General features: G+C 38.1%; 2 protein-coding genes and 1 pseudogene across 4 annotated transcripts; 1 reads left to right on the top strand and 2 right to left on the bottom strand.

The window, feature by feature from the left end:
- Positions 1-1,392: 1,392 nt before the first annotated feature.
- LOC142625165 (acetyl-CoA carboxylase 1-like) lies at positions 1,393-5,052 on the bottom strand (annotated as a pseudogene).
- Positions 5,053-7,293: 2,241 nt separating this feature from the next.
- Positions 7,294-8,401, bottom strand: LOC142623570 (uncharacterized). Its single transcript, XM_075797009.1, has 2 exons — positions 8,240-8,401; positions 7,294-8,019 (listed from the first exon to the last, which is right to left on the bottom strand). Exons 1-2 carry the CDS (start codon positions 8,324-8,326, stop codon positions 7,294-7,296), a joined length of 813 nt encoding a protein of 270 aa, XP_075653124.1. The 5' UTR covers positions 8,327-8,401.
- A 5,035-nt stretch (positions 8,402-13,436) lies between these two features.
- LOC142625787 (IN2-2 protein-like) lies at positions 13,437-21,946 on the top strand. 3 transcript variants are annotated; one of them, XM_075799508.1, is made up of 5 exons: positions 13,437-13,934; positions 14,051-14,251; positions 16,257-16,429; positions 16,511-16,613; positions 18,889-20,793. In XM_075799508.1, exons 1-5 carry the CDS (start codon positions 13,713-13,715, stop codon positions 19,414-19,416), a joined length of 1,227 nt encoding a protein of 408 aa, XP_075655623.1. In that variant the 5' UTR covers positions 13,437-13,712; the 3' UTR covers positions 19,417-20,793. The 3 variants fall into 3 exon arrangements, with proteins under 3 accessions (XP_075655623.1, XP_075655625.1, XP_075655624.1); XM_075799510.1 differs by lacking the exon at positions 18,889-20,793 and adding an exon at positions 20,794-21,352 and having other exon boundaries at positions 13,458-13,934; XM_075799509.1 differs by lacking the exon at positions 18,889-20,793 and adding an exon at positions 21,387-21,946 and having other exon boundaries at positions 13,476-13,934.
- Positions 21,947-22,225: the final 279 nt, after the last annotated feature.

The following is a 22,225-nucleotide window of genomic DNA, read 5'->3' as shown; positions in this document are numbered from 1 at the left end:
TCTCCAACCAAAAAGAAATAAAGATCAATACCAAAACAGACACACAAAAAAATGTAACCAAGAAGAGCAGCAAATAATGAAAACACACACACAAAACACACAAAACACACACAAAGAAATAATGAAAACACACACACAAAACAGAACTCCGCAAAGCAGCAAAAAAAAGACTCGTTTTCTAATAATTTTTTGCTAAGCAATTAACCCATTGGCTAATACAAAACTAATCTCGTAACTCGATCACCAATTTGTTGAGTCACAACTTTCAAGCACCGATTAGTAAAGTAAAACCTGTTCTTTGGGCAGAAACTAAGCATCCAAGGGTATAGGCAAATGTTAATTAGATGTACTTAGGCTTGGCAGCCCAAGACTTTACCATAGTAGCAGACAATGGCCATTGATTTAACCGCCAAAGTCAAGAGTAGTTGCTTACCGTCTTCTACACCCGCATCACCGTCATTTTGGCCCCCTTCAATCAATTGTCACTATTTTGAGTATTTATTTAGATAGCATTAATTTGATAATAAAAATTATTAAATGGAGTATGACTTTAGAGTTCAAAAAAATTGCTTTTACAACTTTATAGAAAACCCTAACTCATTAAATAAAAATTATCTTTTATTTGTTCTCTTGAATAAGTGAAAAAGAAAAGATAGTAATTTTAAAATCTTGTTGTTCCTTCATCCATAACCCCAATCCCTAAAGTTTGCGTACAGATGTAATCAACCATGGTTGACATTAATATCACTCAACTTTTCTTCTTATGAATTTTTCTCACACCAAGGATTGGATTGTCATTGGTATTTCTGGTTGCCACTTTCTGCATGAATGATTTGGAACCCAACAAGGCAACAACAATTTCCAAAAAGAAAAAGAAACTATAGTTGATTCTGATAACTGTAAGTTAAAATCAAGCTAATTGGATTCAGAGATTCAATATATGAATATAAAATTATACAGATTTTAATTTTCAACATGATTTAATAACACAATCACAATAAAAAGAAATGTGAATAATATAAATTGAAGAAGAGATAATTAATTTATGAATGCTCATGGTCTAGCCTACGTGTGAACATGTTCCAAAATGGAAAACCAATTCAGAGAAAAAAGAAAATCAGGATTATATTGTAGGAAATTTTGGAATAGGAAATTTTTTGCAGATGACTTTAGTAAGAAAGGATCAGGTCGTAATATTATATTGTAGTCCTAATAATGCTTTTCACTAGCTTTTAGATTAATAACTAAGTATAGAGTTCCCCTCTCTTACAGAATTGAAGTGCAGGAACATTGATAAATGTATTTCCATTAAGCTAGTAATAGATGTGTCTTAAGCATCCGATTGCACCATTAGGTGATAGCTATTAACTTCATATCTGCTTGACACTTGTCCTATATGTTTGCAAAATGCCTGGACCTGAAATGCAACCATGAGACAAGTTGTATGTTACATAGAATCAATCATCTAAAAAGTACTTGATGGAGTTTTTTCTAATTAATATCTACCTTACTACTTAAGCCCGGTTCACCATCACTCGGTTCAGTGCATCTTGAATTATTCGTTCGTATTCAGCTTTGAGTGTATTTGTAGCCTTATTTAACATTTTAGATCAATAAGAGAATATACCCAGGATGACACCATGCATTAAAAATTTTTGGAGATAAAAAATATGAAAGAAAGAGAGACAAAGTAACATAAATTCATGAATTTGTAATGATAAACACAAGAAAGCCATTTGCTTCCGAAAAGCAATTAATTAAATTTGCCATATAAGAGATGAGCTTACCTTCGATGCCTCCTTTGAACACTACAATCACGGCTATGCAAAGCCGCAACATTTCCATACCGATCACATCGTAACCGTACTTCTAAATGCCGGCTCTAATTACAAATCACCAAATGGATAGTCGAATATGATCTAGACTATAGCAGCTCCGGTCATTTAGATTCTCAATTCGCAGATTATCTAACCCGGGAAGCAAGCTTCATTATGAATATTGGCGAGCCCGGAACTTCACCCTGAACTTGCTTGAATAGTGCCCTAACTTCATCATCATTATGAACCTAGAAAATTCATGCAAAGCAAATTACTTCAGTTACATTGTTAAGTAAGGCTTGTAGAGTTAGTACCTTGACATGACAAGTAACTAATTAGTTTTACTTATACCCAAAAACTTACACACACTTTGTCCATATAAGGGATAAAATACCGTGAAATATTAGTTATGGAAGATTATATAAGTTGTCCGATTATTATCGCGCATAAAACAAACCTTTCTTATGCCTTTGCCGCCGCCGCCCCAAGATGCCTTGATCATTGCAGTAGCCTACAACCCGACAACTCGCAATTGCTTCCTCTCGTGGTAGAGACACATGCTTCCCTATATAATTCTTCGGAACTAATTCCAAGCAACTTGCCGCTGAAGTTTTAACCTGGAAGACAGATATTAGATGTGTAATGACCTTGCAAATAAATAATAGAGCGCAATTTTAAAGAGTAAAAAGGTTTACATGAGAGCCACTCCATGGAAGGGTGGGGACTTCGCTGCTTGAGCAATCAATGATGAACCAATCTTATCTCCCAATGCTGCCATAGATGTAGCCGGAGGCCCAAGAAATATGATTCCCTTTGCAATCAACGCATCCGGCAACAGTGGTTCTCGCATGCATGGCCCCAACTGTGCCAAACCGCATCAACATGGGTTATCTCTCGCCATCTGGGTATTGAATTACAATTTATCAGGAAAACATAAAACGTCAATAGTGATTCATGAATAATTTAACTAACTATAATTATCAAACCGCTAGCCAGGACAATTAAACTATTTCTAAGAAGAAGAAAAAAGCATATAAAAAAAAATCCATTACAACTTCCTGACTACTTGATACAGACCTCATATTTTTTGTTCAACTAATTAGCCTTGTCCAGTTCTATTATATGTTTTTTATCTACATGAAAAATCAATAGTTAATATCAAAATAAATGAGAGTGATCACATTTCTTCAGCTAGAAAGTGCCTATATTGTTTTGTATTTTGGCTTTTTTGTTACAACTATGGTAGTCATCAACAAAGGGAAAACTCAAAACTGCACAACACAGGGTTTATGATACATACCTCTACAATAAGTTGGACATTGGCATAGTTATTATTATTGGTCCCACCAGGAACTTCCACAAACAGATCAGCAATTCTAATATGTTCTGCATTGATTCTCATGTCCTCTGGAGTAGCCATGGCTACCAACAGGATTGCTTTCTCTGTGCCAAATGTTTCATAAGCCCATGTTCTAACACTACGTATAAACTTGACAGCCGCCATTCCATTGTTTGCAATTAAAATACTGTGGATTGGTTTCTTTCCTCCAAGAGCATGGCGTAATTCATCAACTTCGTATATTGTAGCAGGTTCCCGATAGAAACCAACCCATTTGCATACCCATTCACACGCCCTACACCAGCCATTGTGGATCTCCTTTGAGATTCGTACATGCCGCCCTCGCCCGAGAATATGCAAGCAATAGTTCGTGGACCGGAAGTGTAAGAAACAAATTGAATTTCTATGAGTCACTTCATTCTTCAACAAGGAAAATGCTAAGGCTACTACTAATTTTACCACAAACCGACATGGCAATGAATGTGCATGGTGCCACTTCAACAATATAATAAACGTCCGAATTACTTCTTTGTGATCAGTGAGAGTTTGTAAGACTTATGCAGTAAAATTTTTAGAATCCCTAGCATAAGTCCATCAACAAACTTATGCATACAAATTTGGAAGAAAAGCTACTCTAATAATCACTAGGCCTTCCATAATTGACTTGTTTCTTCCAGGGAATCAAATTCAAGTGAACAACAAAGTCTACCAAAATTTTCTAAATTAAGACCAATTTAACAGCAAATATTAACAAAAAAAAATACACTAAGTGAGCTAAGGATGCGTCGGTTGCGTATAATTGGACTAATATTGAATTCCGATTTTGTGGCATTAGGAACTCTTCCTTTCACCGTTAACCTTTTTCGCAAACTCGAATATGCATGATTACACTCAACCCCAAATCCATTGTTCCATTAATTATATTATCCAATTCTACTTTGGAGCAAACAAACACACCTAAGGCAAAAGTTTCTCAGGTGCAGTATCAAATAAACATCGATTGCAAAGAAAAGGGCACCAACCAAATGATTAAAAACGCACTTCTAACAACATAGGACCCGCAAAAAGGTAGTAAATATAGATTCCCAAATCCACCCAACCGACAAAAGTTCCATAACCAACTCCAAACTATAATTAACCGGTTTAGCTATCTCTTCCCGAAACACCAATAACATAGCCAAAAAGATAAAGACCCATTACCCAAATCAGACTTAAAAGATTCAATTACAACTACCCAGAGAGAATTCATAAAAAAGACAAGAAAGAAATGGGCCACGTACCTTGGAAAAATAGGCAACAAGAAATTGAATTTTTTATAGCTGTGATCAATTAGCTTCAAAATGCTTTCTGGGTATAAAGCATTGCAAATGAAGAAACGGAATTTTGAAAAACAAAGACCCGGAATTATTGGGTTTGTGCATATGAATGTGATCATGCACTAGCAACACAATGAATTGCAGAGAGAGACAGAGAGAGAGAGAGGTTGGTTTGGTTTCCTGACGTAACCGTAGTTGGGACCTTAAAAGGTATAAATTAGCCTTTAATGAGAGATGCACGTGGTATCCGCCACCGCCACACCGCTCTCGTTTATAGTTGTAGTAGCTCCCAGCTACCCTCCTCTTCTCTCAAATCATTCATGCGGGTCCAAAACCAAAAATGACTCAAACTGGTCATTTTCCCTCTCTCTCTTTCTCTCTCTTAAAACTAATTTTTTGGCATGAGAGGAATCTCGAAACCTTGAGGTAAAAACCTTGATTTGAGAATAACTCACCTCCCGCAAGAGCCGGAACAATGCTCACAACTTGCAATAAAGATGACCTGTGCTCTCCAAAGAACCTTTATATCGCATTCATGTGCCGTAGAAGCTTCGTAGTACACCAGAACAAGATTGGCCATTGTTTGGGACCTTCAATTTGCATTACACCGCAAAACCCAGATAGACAAATTATCAATTTCAAGCTTTCGCATGTGAACACAAAAAATCTTGCGTAAAGAGGTTACAAGACTTATAAATGAAGTGACTTTCTCAATAACCAGATTGAAAAAAAAAAAGAAGCGATTCTCTTGTCGTTGCCCAAGTTGAGGCAAAGAATCAAATCTGTGGACTCGATGGCTTTGCAGACAAGGAAAACCGGGCTTAGACTTTAAACCCGTATGGAATTAGACGCCAAATATGGGACTCAAGATAGACAACCAAAAAATGAGAAGACTTTTACACCGATTTTAGATTCAGATTTGGAAGGTCTCTCACTTTTTTGGTACTAAATAGAGTAAAGAAAACAAAATATAAGGAAATTACAGACCAACCTGGTGGATTTTTTTTATCAAAAGATTACCTTAATCATAGAACCCAACTAGGAAACTAAATAATTTGATTCCCACAATTGGTAGTAATAATTGTGTACAACATGGATTAGAAGGAGAAAAACAAGTATAACACTTGCCTCCGTGATGGACTAGCTGATGACTAGGGAGGTCACAAGTATGTGAGTCTAAGTCTGGCAAAATCATAAACTACACATCACATATAGTCTAAAATAATAAAAACAATATTTTGACAGTTGAGTATTACAAAATAAATGCATTCATTGATTCAAACCTGAGGGAAACTCCACAAGATGAACCAAGTCAAATACAACCTTGAAGCTATTTGTGGCAATGTTGCTGATACTGGAGATCTCACGATACCTTTTTTTTTTTAAATTTATTAACAACAAAAACATAAAGTATTCGTTAAAAATAAAAACATAATCTTTAGGGAACATTATTGATGAACGTAACGAACAAAACAAAACAACACTCACCTACTAGACTATGAAAAAACTGTTCCATCGGGGAATCCGAAACAACAACAACAACCACCCAAAGAAGTTAAGAAACTTAAACATGTGCAAACCAGAAGTGAGTTAATCTGAGACTATTTGAATTGGGAAAGTAATTATAAAAAAAAGTAGAACAGAACCTCCAAGATGGCGGCGGCTTGAGCAAGCTGAATGGGTCTTTCAACGGCAGAGTAGACCTTTGATGCCCTGACTCTCTCACTGTCTTCACAGCAAGGTACAATACTTGAAACCTGCACAATTTCCAAATTTAGATATAAAAGAGAAACAGATAGAAGGAAATGGGTGTGAGAGATCTGAAATAGTGGAAAATTCTGACTGATGCTAACGTACTGCTTTTTAAGAGCAACATATGAATTTTTTTTTTGATGTGCATAGAGTATGAACATCATTCAGTGCATTTGGAATGCAAGATTTAATCAAGAGTGCAAAAACTAAAATTTTGGCAAAAAATCTATAATAGGATCTAGCTAAATAGGAATCAGCTTTAACAACACACCATTGACTGTTTTTTAATCATTCAGCATCTTGTTAGCGTCTGGATCATTTATACTCTCCAAATCCTTGACTTGTCTGCCAGACTCTTTGATAAGCCTGAAAAGGAGAGCACAAAATTATCATTCTGCCTGGGAAAAAAAAAACTAAGAAAAAAGGAATAGAAAAACACTTGTTTTATATGGTTAACTACAACATAATGACCACCAGCATGGGATTCAATCCTTGAGCTATCCTCCACCTTTTATTTAGGTAGGGAGGAAATGGCATTTGATTCGAGGATCATTTGCAAAAGGAAAATGACAACACACACACAAAACAGAACCAGCAGAAGCAACAAAAAAAAGACTGTTTTCACGTAATTTTTTGCTAAGCAATTAACCCATTGGCTAATACAAAACTAATCTCGTAACTCGTATCACCAATTTGTTGAGTCACAACTTTCAAGCATCAATTAGTAAAGTAAAACCTCGTTCTTTGGGCAGAAACTAAGCATCCAAGGGTATAGGCAATGTTAATTAGATGTACTTAGGCTTGGCAGCCCAAGACTTTACCATAGTAGCAGACAATGGCCATTGATTTAACCGCCAAAGTCAGAGTAGTTGCTTACCGTCTTCTACACCCGCATCACTGTCATTTTGGCCCCCTTCAACCACTCGTTCCCATCACCTACGTCGGAAAATGTACGTTAAAACCATATTGATCTCCATAATAATATCATGAAGTAATCAATAGTAGATTGAAATGTGAAAAGAGGAATACCACTAGTTATAAAGTGTGTTGTTTCACATTTAGCTTTGAGTTACCTTTTTTGAATCTTATGCCGTCTAGTATAATAAGGAGGAGGTCTTGCATGTCCTTCGTCAGATGCCTCGGGCCCAGCATTGTGTCCATGTTTGTGCCCCCCTGTCCCACAAGGAGGTGCCTTTGATATGCGTTTCGGCCGACCTTCTGCCACTGCAGGTAACCCAACAGTCTGCTCAACCTGAACATGGGGTAGGTCGATGGCTGAAGACGGGGCAAAAGATGTACTGTGGGAGGGTGGCTCCTGCTGCATGTCAGGTGGAGTTGGATCAATACCCAGGTCAAAGGATGGAATGGGTAACAGCTGAGGAAATGACCGTGGAGTAGGTGGACGAATGTCAGACCCAGGACAAGGATGTGGGGTGGGTGTCAGTATGGTGGGGCGAGGAGATGGATGTGGGGTGGGTGAAGGAATGGTGGGGGTAGGGGATGGATGTGGGGTGGATGAAGGGATGGTAGGGCTAGGGGATGGATGTGGGGTGCATGGAGAAGGATCGGGGGTAGGGACAACCCGAGGGCTAGCAACAGGCGGACGAGGGCGACATCCGGCCGGGGTTGTGCTCGTGCTTGGGCCCGTTGGAGTAGGTGCCTCCTCATTCGGGGCCTCAGGAATAGGAGGTTGTACACGTTCAATTGCATGCACTGCCGTTAGGACCTCAGTAATGTCCTTGTGGTCCTCTGTGCCCACTGGGTGACGCCTCAACAAACGGACGTATCCCTCAATCTGCACATGGAAAAACCACACATATTAGTAATGCAATACCAAATCAACAATGCCAATCGATAATAAAATAAATGTTGGTTTAGAATTGGTTGTGCTAGTAATAATTGCAAATTATAGAGAGACCAAGTGCTAAGCAAAAAATGTGATAGTATACTGTTATCTAAACAGTGGTTTCATGCTATTTCAATATGGTAAGATGTAGAAGACATTGAGAAGTTACCAGCAGAGTCACTATAGCACCAAGCCTATCTATGAACCTCCGAGTTATCCTTTTGAACCAGTCATGGTACTCGTGCTGTGGAGGCATATCACCAAGCACTGCTTCACAACGTCGTTGAAGGCGATTACCCCACTCATCGATATGCACAGCATGCTTTCGCGTCCAATCAACACCGACTTTCCCCCTCAAATCAATGCCATGAAGCACAATGTCGGTGTCAACATTGCGAGGAATTTCTTGGATCATCCCAAATTGACGAACGACACGATCCGGTGTATGTTTTTCTACTAGGTGGAAACATACAAGCGGCACCGTTGCCGTCCACACGGCCCTCCCTGCAACGCACCATGGCGGAAGGTCCTCTAACTCAGCTTCATATGGCTGCCACACCACCTACAACAACCAAAAAACAAGTACACAACACGTTAGGTAGCAATGTTTATATTTCAAATCCCCTCAATCCAATATCTTGTTCCTAAACATGTAAAACAATGCATTTTCATACCTGCCTTGGCAACATTGAAGCTATTTGCTCGCGATATCTGTCCCTGAAGATGTGGGCGGGCCTATTTTTCTTGTTTGGGACCCACAACCACCTTCAATCAGTTGCAATAGATCAATATCTCGATTATTTCGTACAGAGATAATTCCAATGTTATAACTACTAAGATCATCTTATAGATATTTACTTAATTAATAATAACAATAGAATAAGAAACTCGATTATAAAAAACAAAGCACATGCAAGCCACATGACAATCACAAAATTGGAGTATATTAACTTAATCATATATATTGAACCTCTATTTGAAATTTACACAATGTTGACATAAAAAATTGCTAGAAGCCTTTAAAATAAATAAATAAAAGCAAGTTACATTATTATAAGCTTAGGGAATGATCGCATAATGTAGATGACGTGCATGAGGTAAAGACTTACTTCAAGGACAATGGACCACGCACTGGAGGACCATAAGCACCCACTGGCGGACCATGCTCAACTGCGGGGCACAAATAGGGGAACCTGGCCCATGCCCAATACTGGAGTAACAGTAAGCACCCACCAATCTGACTAGTGTCTTCGCTTGCCCTGCATAGCTCTCGGTATAACCATGCAAGGCAAGCACTTCCCCAACTGTACCTTCGTGGGTTACGAAGGTCTTCCAACTGTTGCACCCACATTAGATGCACCCTATCGCCGGATTTGTCCATGAATATTGTGTCCCCCAATAGCGCTAGGATGTAGCATCGTGCATACTTATGCAGCTGGTCCTCTTCAACATTAGGCGGCAATGGATCGGCAACTTGCTCCAAAAGCCGGTTGATGAGAATCCTCTGACCAGTAAGTTGCTTATGGTTGTCTTGATTTATAGGTTGGAAGCCAAGGAAGTCCCGGCACACATCCACCGAAGTTTTCTGCGTGCTCCCTGTTATAGCATCACCATCAACAGGAAGCCCGAGAAGAACCTCCACATCCTGTAATGTGATGGTGATCTCACCATGTGGCATGTGGAAGGTGTGAGTCTCAGACCGCCATCGCTCCACTAAGGCAGTTATCAAACTGTGGTCAATCTCTCTACCCGGGACCCAAAGGAGTCCCTCCAAACCAACTGCCTTGATGATGTTCCTGACTCGGTCGTCCACCATTGGCTCTCGATTGGAGAACTCTGAACTACGGCTACGGCAGGTAATAGATCTCGGATCCTGCACAGGATCGAACCATGGATTAATATATGGGTGGCATATGCATGTACATTGTATAAATTAAATGCATGTACATTAGTTAAATCTTTAGTTTTATGTTTTACCTGCCCATTCCAAATGGCTTCGGACCGATGCTTGAGCTGCTTTGACAACACCGACCTGTCAATGGGTCCAGGCTCTGTATAGTCAATCCGCCCAGCATTTGCAGCAGCCATACTACACAAAAATGATAAGCAGTTAGTTTGAGAAATGAACACACAATATGCTTATGGAAGTAGGTATAACTAAACAAAACATCATTGATCCCTATCTCGCCAAATTTACTCCCACAACCCTAATCCATAAAAGGACTAATGCTGTGGCATAATGCCATAGCTATTTCCCCAAGAGAGCTTGATTGAAAAATCCAAGCTTCCGAAGCCTAAAACCCCCTCAATCCCATGTTCCTTAAATTGTGTTGTAGAGCTAACTGTGTCTCCACTCTCCATTCACCTAATGAAATTACCTTTCATCCCCTAGGCCACTCAACAACAAGTCTCCTTAAAGCCCTCCTAACATTTTACAAGAGAAACACAAGCGAAAAGAAAGTGAATTTATGAAATCCACAATAGATCAGTAGATGCAAAAGTACAAGACCACTGGAACAAAGATCTTAAAACATGGAGTTGTTCAGTTCAACTTCAACAATAATAAAAACTTAAGTCCAAAACCCTCTTAGGCAACATGCATTGGACCCGAAAACAATAAAAACTAAAGACCATGGGTTCGTTTGGTTAAGCACTTTAAGAGCTTAAAAAAGCATTTTCAAGGAGCCTTTGTTGTTTCTTGAAATAATCAGCAACCCAGTTTCATTTTCCTACAGTCACGGATACAAGTTTCACATTATGTTATCACTCATAAATGCACAAGACAAATGAATGCATCCAAAATCATCAAATTTTGATGTTTTACTTTCCAAAAGAGCTCAACATCAAGTATGTCAAGGAATAAGAAATTGTTGAATGATATTAAAACTCCAAGGATAACTACTGAAAAATTAGTGCGTACATTTTTAAATCATATCAACAGTCAACACCAAATTAAGCTCAAGACCTCACCATATGTTATATACATACTAATTCGGTGATCAATCCTATTAAATATCATTACGATTCAATGGTGTCAACCCATTGAATTTAGATCAAAATATTCATACTTATAACAGTAGAATAATAACTGTCTCACATAAGCTAAACAATGGCTATCAACGTCACATTTTCAACAGTGTCAGCCCATCGCATCGATGGTCGATCTTCATGCCTCAAATTAGATATTTGTCAAATTCTTGTACTATGAGCTACAAAGAAGAGGAGCGAAACTCTAGTTATAAGAGATCAAAGTGACCAATTTTTTCCCATTTGAGCTCTAAATGGGTGATCACCGTTGGCACCGTCTACTTAAACTTCTCTCATAGATGCGTTATTGTTTCACATGGGCATAATGGCCCATCTATTCAAGAAAAACTTTGCTTAACATTGCATCATCAAGGAAAAGGCCAAATTACAGCTAACACATCTATGCTAACACATTATGTGATGCATGCTAGATGTAACTAAAAACCACCAATGGGATCAAATATTAAAAGCAAGTGCAAATATTAAAAAATGTAGTTGGTGCTGTAGGAAACATGTTCTCCCCACATTTGGGAGATAATTATTTTTATCGAAAATTTAATAAAGATCCCTAACCATTTAGATGTATTCAACTACTGATTAGTCAATTAATGCTAGCACGCCAATACCCTGAGCATTCACCAAAATCCTAATGGGGTTTCAAAGCACAAGAATGATTCAAGTAGAAGAGTGAGTTGCTTGTACAAAGATTAAAAATCACTACTCTAAGATGCAATAGCACAAACACAATATTATGGAATAGCAATAGCACAATTGAATAACAAAAACACCCGAAATCCCAAACCAAACACACACACAGAAAATACCCATTCTAACAAACCTAGATTTCGGAATTTCTAGCAAACTTCTAATACCCATTCTAATAAACCCATTCTAATAAACCCATTCTAATAAACCAAACATAGCAAACTTCTAGCAATTTCGGAATAATCCATGAACAAAGAAAAAAGTTATATACATTCACTTACCTTACAAGTTGTTCTATGTGAGCAAGAGGGAGGCAGTGGAGGCGCAGAGCAAGGTTTTCTCAGATCGCGTAGACTGAAGGAGGGTGAGTGAGTGAGAGTGGAGAGGGTGAGCAAGTGAGACTGAGTGAGGTTCGGTTTAGCTTTGAGAGATCGCGTAGACTGAAGGAGGGTGACTGAGTGAGAGTGGAGAGGGTGAGCGAGTGAGACTGAGTGAGGTCGGTGTGTAAGAGTGAGGGTGGGTGAGAGGAAGAGTGAGAGCGTGAGGGTCTGGTGCGTTAGAGAGAGGGGAGAGTATCAGTGTGAGAGGCGTTAAGTTTGAAAAAGCCCCAAACTAAAATCGAGTCTGTAAGACTCGGTTTCAGTTTCCTCTTTTACCACGTGGATCAACCACGTCATACCGAGAGGGCCACGTCATATAAATCGAGTCTTAGAGACTCGATTTCCAGGTGGAGGCCACGTGGCAAAAAGTCCACATCAACCTGCAAAACCGAGCCTCAAAGACTCGATTTATGGGCTAAAATCGAGCCTCTAAGACTCGAGATGTTATTATGTTATATAGTTTCGGAACCGGGCCTGCTAACTATATAGTTGGGAATTGAGGGTTATTTTACCATTTTCTCCCCAACAAACAGTGGGGGTGGGAGTGGGGGAATAGTGAGGGAAAAATTGGAAAATAACACAAATTAATTTTCAAATAATTTCATTAGTTAACAATGCGTTCAAACTATATAGGAATCTAACATCTCGAATCTAAGGGACTCGATTTTGCTCTTAGATCTTCCCCCTAACAGACTTGATTTCTTTGAGAACTCGAGCCTAAGAGAGACAATTTCTGCATTCTATGCATCCTTCTTCTTCCTTCATTTTTCTACGTTCTGTGAGTTCTTCTTCTTCATTCATTTTTCTTTTTTTTTAAAACCAAATCAAAGATTCAGAAAAATGCATAAAACCCACTGTCCGGGTTTAGAGAGCAGAGGCCGTTGCTTGGGATCAGTCTGAATTGTGGGGTTGCTCGCCTGGGTTCAGTCCAAACCGTGGGTTGCTTCACCTGGAGCTTTGCCTCCGTCGCCTCCTCCAACCTTCGCCGTCGCACCTGGGTTCAATCTGGGTTCGTGGAACTTATTCGTGGTTTTTCGATTTGGATTTTCTGTTTTGTTGTTCGTGTATTTCTGATTTGTTGTTCGTGATTTGGTTTTTCTGATTTGTTCTTTGTGGTTTTTCGGTTTGAAATCTCTTTATGGAACTCAAGTCTTCAAAACTCGAGTTCCAATCATTCACTTTCCCAACCCCCATTTACTCCACCAAATTTAAAATATTAATTTCCTGAATAGTTTAAATTTAAGTATTAATTTTCTGAATAGTTTAAAAATGGTGCTAACTAACGAAATTGTTTAAAATTTGTTGTTATTTTCCAATTTTTCCCGAATAGTTACCCAAAGAAAACGTATGTCCTTACGCCAGCATTTTGATAATTACGAAAGAGGACAGTTTGTATCTGTAGGAGTAGGAGTAGGAGTAGGAGGAGTATATATTTCTATCTTCTTCTTCTGCTACCGCTTGGGTAAAAGGCAGCAACAAGGAGTAGTAGAAGTTGATTGTTGAAGAAAACAAAAAAGCAAAGAATTAATAATGGGTGGAAGCAGCAGAGTGGAGAGAATAGAGCTGGGTTCACAGGGACTGGAGGTGTCTGCGCAAGGTTTAGGGTGCATGGGAATGTCCGCCTTCTATGGTCCTCCAAAGCCTGATGAAGACATGATCTCTCTCATCCATCATGCCATCCACACTGGTGTCACCTTCCTCGACACCTCCGACATCTATGGCCCCTTCACCAATGAAATCCTCCTTGGAAAGGTACTAACGCTTCCTCAATTTAAAAAAAAAAAAAAAATGCTGTACTTGTACGTAGTGTAGCTAGGCATTAATTTCCATGTTTTTTGCGTGGGTGGGTTGGGTCATTCTCTCTACAGGCTTTGAAGGGAGGGGTAAGAGAGAAGGTGGAATTGGCAACAAAGTTTGGTATTAGCTTTGCGGATGGGAAGAGGGAAATCCGTGGCGATCCCGCGTATGTGAGAGCAGCTTGTGAGGCCAGTTTGAAGCGCCTCAATATTGATTGTATTGATCTCTACTATCAGCATCGTGTTGACACCCGCGTTCCAATTGAAGTCACGGTTAGTTAATTCATATCAGATTCAGATATCAAGTCTTAATCTTAAGTAGTAAGTAGTCTTGTGCTTTTTTCTTTTCAATGTCCCCTGAAATTAATTTCTATCCACAATTCCGCATATATATATATATGTGTGTGTGTGTGTGTGTGATGGCTGGAACTAGAATATACCTTTTTTAACTCTCACAACCTTATCTTAATGTATTTGTAACTAACTTCCACACAATAAAGACCATTGTATTTCTATAAAAAAAAATAAAAATAGGGGAGGGACTATTTAGTTCTAATTGTTTGTAAGCATTATTATATTATGCAATCTTTGTTCCCAAATTCTCTAGTCTAGTGTGCTTTGTTCCTTTCAAAGTTCTTTCTAGCTTACAAGGGTCACTCCATTTTTAGATAAAGTAATGTAGTAAAGCCTAATTAAGTTGAGGCAAATGTCTATGGCGGTAGGGTTGGCTTATTTAATTGCAATGTCATGGCATGTCACAATCGATCTCCTTATTTTATCTTCTTTATGTTCTCTTCTTGGTTTCAACGCATGATCTTTGTTAGCATGTATTTCTTCAATTTTAAGTGTTAATCTAACTCTTTTGCTTTGTAAATTTTTGTTCAATTGGATTTTTCCAAACAATAGCTGGTGGAAATAGAGTGTATGCATTCAATTCAGAAATAGAACCAGAAAGTTGGCAGAAGAGAAATCCCCTTTTACAGAAATTTAGCCTATTATCTTTTCTTTTTTTCATTGTCTATTTCCTGATAATTATTTGAACAACATGAGCAGAATCTGTTCGGATTCCATTTAGAGTCGAGCTGATTTTGTCTTCTGATTTTAAAAGTCCCCGTTGGAGTCATACCCTGTCTCAGTGAAATGCCATATTAAGATTTGACTGAAGATCCAAGATTTAAAGAATGTCATTCAGAAAAAAGAGTGCAGGATATTTAGCCACACTTTGTTACACTCTCCTTTTTGTAGTTTCCTCTCTCAGGAACACTATTATAAGCCTTTTTACTTTCATATTTTTTAAACATGAACATTGTGTGGACTTCCTTCTCCATTCTATACTTGTGGTGCCAAAAAGTAGAAGTTTGTTCTCACTTGCCTCTTTTGCTCATTCGTATTGGAAGAACTGAAACCTTCTTGCACATTTCCATTATAGTTTAGAGTATTGGAAGAAGATCAGGTGTATGAATGACAACAAAAGCAAACCAAATTAGGAACTCCTCATTTTCTCCTTTATTCTACTTCAATCAATTCAGCTGAGTGAGGGAATCAAACTAATGATTTTTATTATTTTAATTGATTGAACTGAATATTGAATTATTGCGGGAATCAACTAATGCTTTTGTTTTGACGAACTCATTTTCACTTTTCAATATACTGTATTTCATACAACTTCACCCCATCCCCCCATTCTTATCTGTATCTCCACATCCCTAATATTTTGGACTGCATCCTAGGCAAATTCAAGAAATCAATATTCTGAATTCATTTTTATATTTAATATATATTTTTAGTGACTTCACATTTCCTTTTGGGGAGAGAGAGAGAGTCAAAGGCACCATGTTTTACTTGTGCCCCTTTTGAAGGATTAACGAGCATTGTTGTGAAGGCGTCATATTTTTACATATGATGACTATCAACATGCATATTTAAATTTAGCTTCATGCTTCCCTGTAAGTGATCATCATTTTTAATTATTTTGTAATTATTTATGAGATCTTTGAATAAAGGAAACTACCATTTGCCTAAGAACATGTAACCATAAACCTATCCTATCATGATTGTCAGATAATGATCAGCAAGCATTATAATTTGGCATTTATTAAGTAGTCTAATTACATATCAATATACTATTGTTACAGTGATTATCTTGCAGTTATCTCTTTGTTAGCTAGCTTAGTTATTACATTTGTTGCCACTATTTTCTCTTAATGTGTCCCATTATGCATCTTTTAAAATCTTGCTGTTGAGCATCCTCTAATTCTAATCTCCTTTGCATTGTAAGATTGGAGAACTCAAGAAACTAGTTGAAGAGGGTAAAATGAAGTATATAGGTCTATCTGAGGCCTCCGCTTCTACAATCAGAAGGGCACATGCAGTTCATCCCATAACTGCTGTGCAGCTAGAGTGGTCTTTGTGGTCTAGAGATGTGGAGGAAGAAATAATTCCTACTTGCAGGTGAGGTGTCAATTACAATTGCATTTTAAGGTATAGAATAAATATGGTTCAAAAATTAAATTTACTCTCCTAATTGTTTAGGGAACTAGGGATTGGGATTGTGGCATACAGTCCTCTAGGACGAGGGTTCTTTTCGTCTGGGTCTAAGGTTCTTGAAAATCTGACGGACGATGATTTCCGAAAGGTATGTAGGTCCATCACTCAAATGTTGTGCTTCGAAATGAGATATACATGCATTTAGTTTCACAGTTTTATAGCATCATCAGTGCATTATTAGAGATTTTATCTCCTCAGTTGGCTCACATGGTGATTGACCTTGCAAATATCTATATGCTTTGCCTGATTCTCTTAATGAACTAATAGAGCATATAAAGTTTGACTTGTTACCAACTTCATTAGTGGTTATAGTATACAGGTAATCTAATAATCTGAACAAGTGATTTTCAATGTCTAAATGTTTTGCTGATAACTTCACTGTGCAGATGTCAAGTGTCTATTGTATATTTGTTATTGTATCCTACCTCATTTCTCATTTAGCCATTCAGAATATTTGGTTCTTCTCTATAATAAGATTTTTTAACCGCTTTCTAGATCAGTTTTCTTGAAATGGAATATTTTCCCATTTAACTCCTTTTTGTTTTACAGAAAACTATTTTTATGTAATGGTTATGGACTAATTTTTTGTTGCTATTTTGTCATTGCTCCAAAGAAGTTTTTGACTTTTTGGATGCTGTACTACATGAAAGATACTGATTTTAATATATGCCAATACTTCAATGGCACATCATACTGTTTGAACCGAATATATTAAGCATGGGAAAATAAAGAACAAGAAAACTAAAAGATAAACCCTAAGAATCAGCACCTAGGGGTCGCTTGGAATTGGCACCAAGCAAGAAAACTTAGCCATCAACACCTAAGGTGTTAGGAATCAGCACCCAATGAATTGGAAAATCTCCCATCTGAATTTCATTAATCAATAGAGTTGTTAGAGGGACACATGGCTTTGGGTTGTGGAAGAACATTAGGAAAGGTGCAGTCATGTGGTGTATGCAGCGGGAGAGGGTATTCACATTCGGTTCTATATGCACCAGATGGGGGAGGTAGGAGTTGGAACTTACTTTTCCGTCGTGAGTTTAATGACTGGGAAACGGGGAGATTTTGCTCTTTTCTTTGAGCATTTTTCTGCCAGAATTCCAAGGGGGGGGGGGTGGATGGGTGATGATGTTATGATTTGGCAGTTGAATCATTTATGGTATTTTTTATGCGCACTCCTTTTAAAATCCTTTATTGAAAGCAACTTCTATTTCTTTCCCTTGGCAGAGCTTTTGGTGTGTTAAGATACCTAAAAGGTTGTCTTTCTTGTTATGGACTGCTGCTAGGGGTGTGATTCTTACAATAGATAACTTTGTTAAAAAGAACTTGCCTCTTGTTAATTAGTGTTGCCTATGTCGGTGTGATGAGGAAACTGTGGATTACCTTTTACTCCACTGTAGTTTTGCTCATGCTTTGTGGAGTGAGGTTTTTCTTTTGTTTGGGGTTCAGTGGGTGATGTCAAATAGCAAATACAATTGTCTCTCTTCTTTTTGCTTAGAGGAATTGTTGGGGAATTATTCTTCAAATGTTTGGAATATGGTATTAGCATGTCTTATGTGTTGAGTATGGAACGAACGCAATGCTTGAACTTTTGAGGACATTGAGAGACCTATTTATCTGTTGAAGAATTTGCTAGCTAGGACCTTGTTTGACTGGTCTCGTATTTGGGATCTTGCACATTGTATTTCCTTGTCTTTTTTCCTTATTTCTGTTAGAGTTTCTATTTGATTTTTTTTTTTTTTTTGTATTATTTTCTTTGCTGTGAGTTTACAATTGTAAACACATTGCACTTTTGCTATCAATAAAACTTTTATTACCTTAAAAAAAAAAAAAAGCCTAATAAAACATGAACCACTTGAAACCATTATTTAGAGCTTGCAAGAATAAAAGTTCATAAACCATAAAACTCTAAACTGATAGTAATCTAAAGGCCAATCCTTATCAAATCGTCGAATCCTTATTTGAACTCAAAATAAAATGGAATCCTAAACTAATCCAACTACATAAGAAATCCAATATAATAAGGTGTGCTGTCCTTAGGGTGGCAAATGGGCGGGTTGGGTCATAAATGGATTGGGTGTGTAATTACCCATTAATCCATTTATAACTCGTTTATATATAAATTAATTATCCATTACCCGCCCAACCATTTAATTAGTAATCCGCCAATTTAAGCCAATATGACCCAAAGAAATAAATAACTTATTCAAAACTTTAAAAACAAAAATTAAAAAGTTCAAAAATCACTTTTCCTGTTCTTTCCTTTCATTTTCCCTTCACAAAATTCATTTCTTAGAAACTAAACAAAGTGGGAATGGGAGGTTGGGCTACCGAGCGTCGACGATTTGACACTGTTGTTGCAGCTATTGATACCGCCGAAGCTGGCTTCGACGTTCAGTATTTCGCTGGAACCCTATAGGACCATTGTGGAAGTCAACCTCGTGTCGCAAACAACATTCTCGACTCTATGTGGAGTCAACCACTCAATGGCGAAGGGGTCGCTGTTCGAAAGGATGGATTCAGATCCTAACCCGGACCAGGACTCGATGGTTCTGGAGGCGGACAAGAACGAGATTATTGATCGAGACGGGTCTGGGTCGGATCTGAAAAGATCGAGAAAAGACGACGAGTGTTGCTTGGAAATAGAAGTAGAAGAAGCCAATTCGGCACTCCATAACAACGAGAATGACCAGTTGACGGCGGCGAGGACGGTGAAACGACCGCGTTTGGTTTGGACCCCACAACTACACAAACGATTCATGGACGTGGTGGCCCACCTAGGGATCAAAAACGCAGTTCCGAAAACAATCATGCAGCTGATGAACGTGGAAAGCTTGACTTGCGAGAACGTCACCAGTCATCTCCAAAAATATCGCCTCTACCTTAAGTGACAGCAAGGCGGCGGTGGCGAAGGCGGAGGAGGAGGTGTGTTGTTTTCCAATGGGTCGTCATCGACCTTCACTTCCACCTCCAATCATCTCTTCGCTTCCACTACTCCTCACCTTTTGTTTGGTTACTGAGAAAATCTGAGGGAAAGTGTTTGGGCTTAGAAATCTAGAGGTTTAAAGTGTTTGGTTACTGAGAAAATTTAAGGGAGAGTGAGATTGAGAGTGAGACTGAGGTTATACTGTTTATTTAAGTTTTAGATTTTAGAATGGTATAGTGGGTATTAGTGGGTTTATTTAATTTTAAATTTTAGATGAGTTTAGTGGGTATTAGCGGATTTATTCTTTTAGACCCATCTAATTAAATAACCAAATGGGTCTTTATCTATTTAACCCAAATACCCAAATGGGTTGGGTTAAGAATTATCCAAATAAGGTGAGTAATGGGCGGGTTCATGGATATGGATAAAAATTGCCACCCCTAGCCTGTCCTCATCAACCCTTATGGGGTGTGGAAGACTCATCCCCGTCAAGTATAACTCTCAGTAGTGCTCTAGTAAATTTGGATAAAGTTGCTGCAGTTCATCTCTTGTGATCCAAGTGTAGTCCGATATTGGTCGTCTCTTCCAGCAAACTAGGTACCATTGAATTTCTCCATCCCTAGTAGAAATAACCTGTTCATCTAAAATAGCATCAATATTTTATTTACGTGTTGGTATAAGGATTTGGACAAAATCATGGGGTTGGTAATAAACTGTTGGGCCTTTTTAAATAGGCAAATTCTCACTATTAAAGATGGAGTCATTTTTATAATCAGTTTGAAAATCAACAATATATGCACTTGGTCCAACATGTTTCAACATTTTAATTGATTCAGTACTACAATCTTGCAATTGCTTACTTGGAACCGTGATGAAATCCCATGCTTGAAATTTCATGTAATCTGAACTAGCATGAATTTTATAAGGATTATCATTTTTTGGAAATTGTTTACTTACCTCTTGATGCTTATATGTTCCTATTGAGTCAAGTGCCCTATCATGGGGTGAAATGGGAGAGTACCTAAAGGCTTCCTAGACTTTACTTCAAATGGAATCATGCTTTCAGTTTTGGAACTTTCACATGCATATTGGTCGACATGGGAAATGGAATCCTCACTCTGTCTTTTCTAGATTACTCTCATGGGTTGTGAGTTGGTATCATTTGAATGCAATTGAGTTTAAGGTTTTCCTCACATTAATCATCTCTGTCATTGATTTCAGCCATGTTGGGTTCATACTTCTATGTCATCCTCTTTATTCTCTTTCTCCTCTTCATAAAGGAAAAGGGCCTTAGTTGGGCATTTGGCAGCAATATGACCAAAGCCTTGCCATTTAATTGTAGGTGGGAACCTATCTTTGATGATTCACTCACTACTCCTTTTCCTTTATCATCCCTAGCTAATGGTGCACTAATTGTGTTGGGCATAGGAGGAGGAAAGGTGAGTTAAGGCCTAGGGGGTAAGGTGAACTGAAGCTTGCTACCTGAAGATAGAGGACTGGTGGTGACACACTGACACTACGGAATTCAGGATACCTCACAAATAGGGATCCAGAAGCTAACTCACATTTTCTAGCAAGTTCATAGGCATGATCTATGAACTAATCCAACTACATAAGAAATCCAATCTAATAAGATGTGCTATCCTCATCACTAAGTCAGGGAACAGCAACTGTGGATGCCTACAGACCTAAATAGATGTGTTATGGAAATTTTTAAAACTTTATATTCATCATTGCCTTTATAAATTGTGCCACCTCAAAATTATTTTTAGTGATGAAGTCTTGATGCTGATAACAATAAGTATTTTTAATGTGTAATTATCATTAGCTTTATGAATAATAGAATGAGTAGTGACCCTGCCTCCATGAAAGTCTCCGTTGTTGTTTCATGATTTAGTCCTAATGCTAGCTAATATATGTAGTTGCTACTTGCAGTTCCTACCCAGGTTCCAACCAGAAAATCTAGAGCATAACAAAACCATATTTGAGCGTGTTAATGAAATGGCAGCAAGGAAGGGATGCACCCCATCACAGCTAGCACTGGCTTGGGTTCATCACCAAGGAAAGGATGTGTGTCCCATACCTGGAACCACCAAGATTGAAAACTTTAACCAAAACATTGGAGCTCTATCTGTGAAACTGACACCAGAAGAAATAGTTGAACTCGAATCATTTGCTGTTGAGGATGTCGTGAAGGGTGACAGATATATGAATGAGTTTGCAACTTGGAAGGATTCTGAAACCCCACCACTTTCTTCATGGAAAGCTACATAAGCACAAGTCTATTTCTATGTATCAATATGTACGTGAGTTTCATGAGCTTTTGTCATGCGTCATGTATCAACAAGTATGTTGAGTTTAGGTTGAGTTCTTGACTGCTTAAAGAATAAGTACGTTATGCTAAAAATAATGTATGCTTATAAATTATAATCATACCAGCTTCAACGACCTCGATTATAAACATAGAATACAAATTATCTATCCTATTTTTTATATTCTACTTTATGCTATGAATGCTTGCACACGTAGTAAACCTTACCAAAACAACATGGTCCCAAGTACTAGACGATTTAGCCTATGGTGCCTTGGTGTCAATCAAGTTTGGGTTGTATTCAACCTTATGATCGTTATATTTATTTCACCGTGGAACTGGCTCTCTGATCATTTGTGGCCTCTAGCCCTCAAACTCTCAAACTGAGTATAGGTGAGGCATCTAATCTAATACATGAAAGACAAAAAGATTCTCACTCTTGTTAATATATAGTATCTTCATA

Source organism: Castanea sativa, chromosome 2 (assembly GCF_040712315.1).
Source record: "Castanea sativa cultivar Marrone di Chiusa Pesio chromosome 2, ASM4071231v1".
Lineage (NCBI taxonomy): Eukaryota > Viridiplantae > Streptophyta > Magnoliopsida > Fagales > Fagaceae > Castanea > Castanea sativa.
The sequence above is the reverse complement of the archived record's forward strand: the minus strand, read 5'-3'. Positions and strand labels throughout refer to the sequence as shown.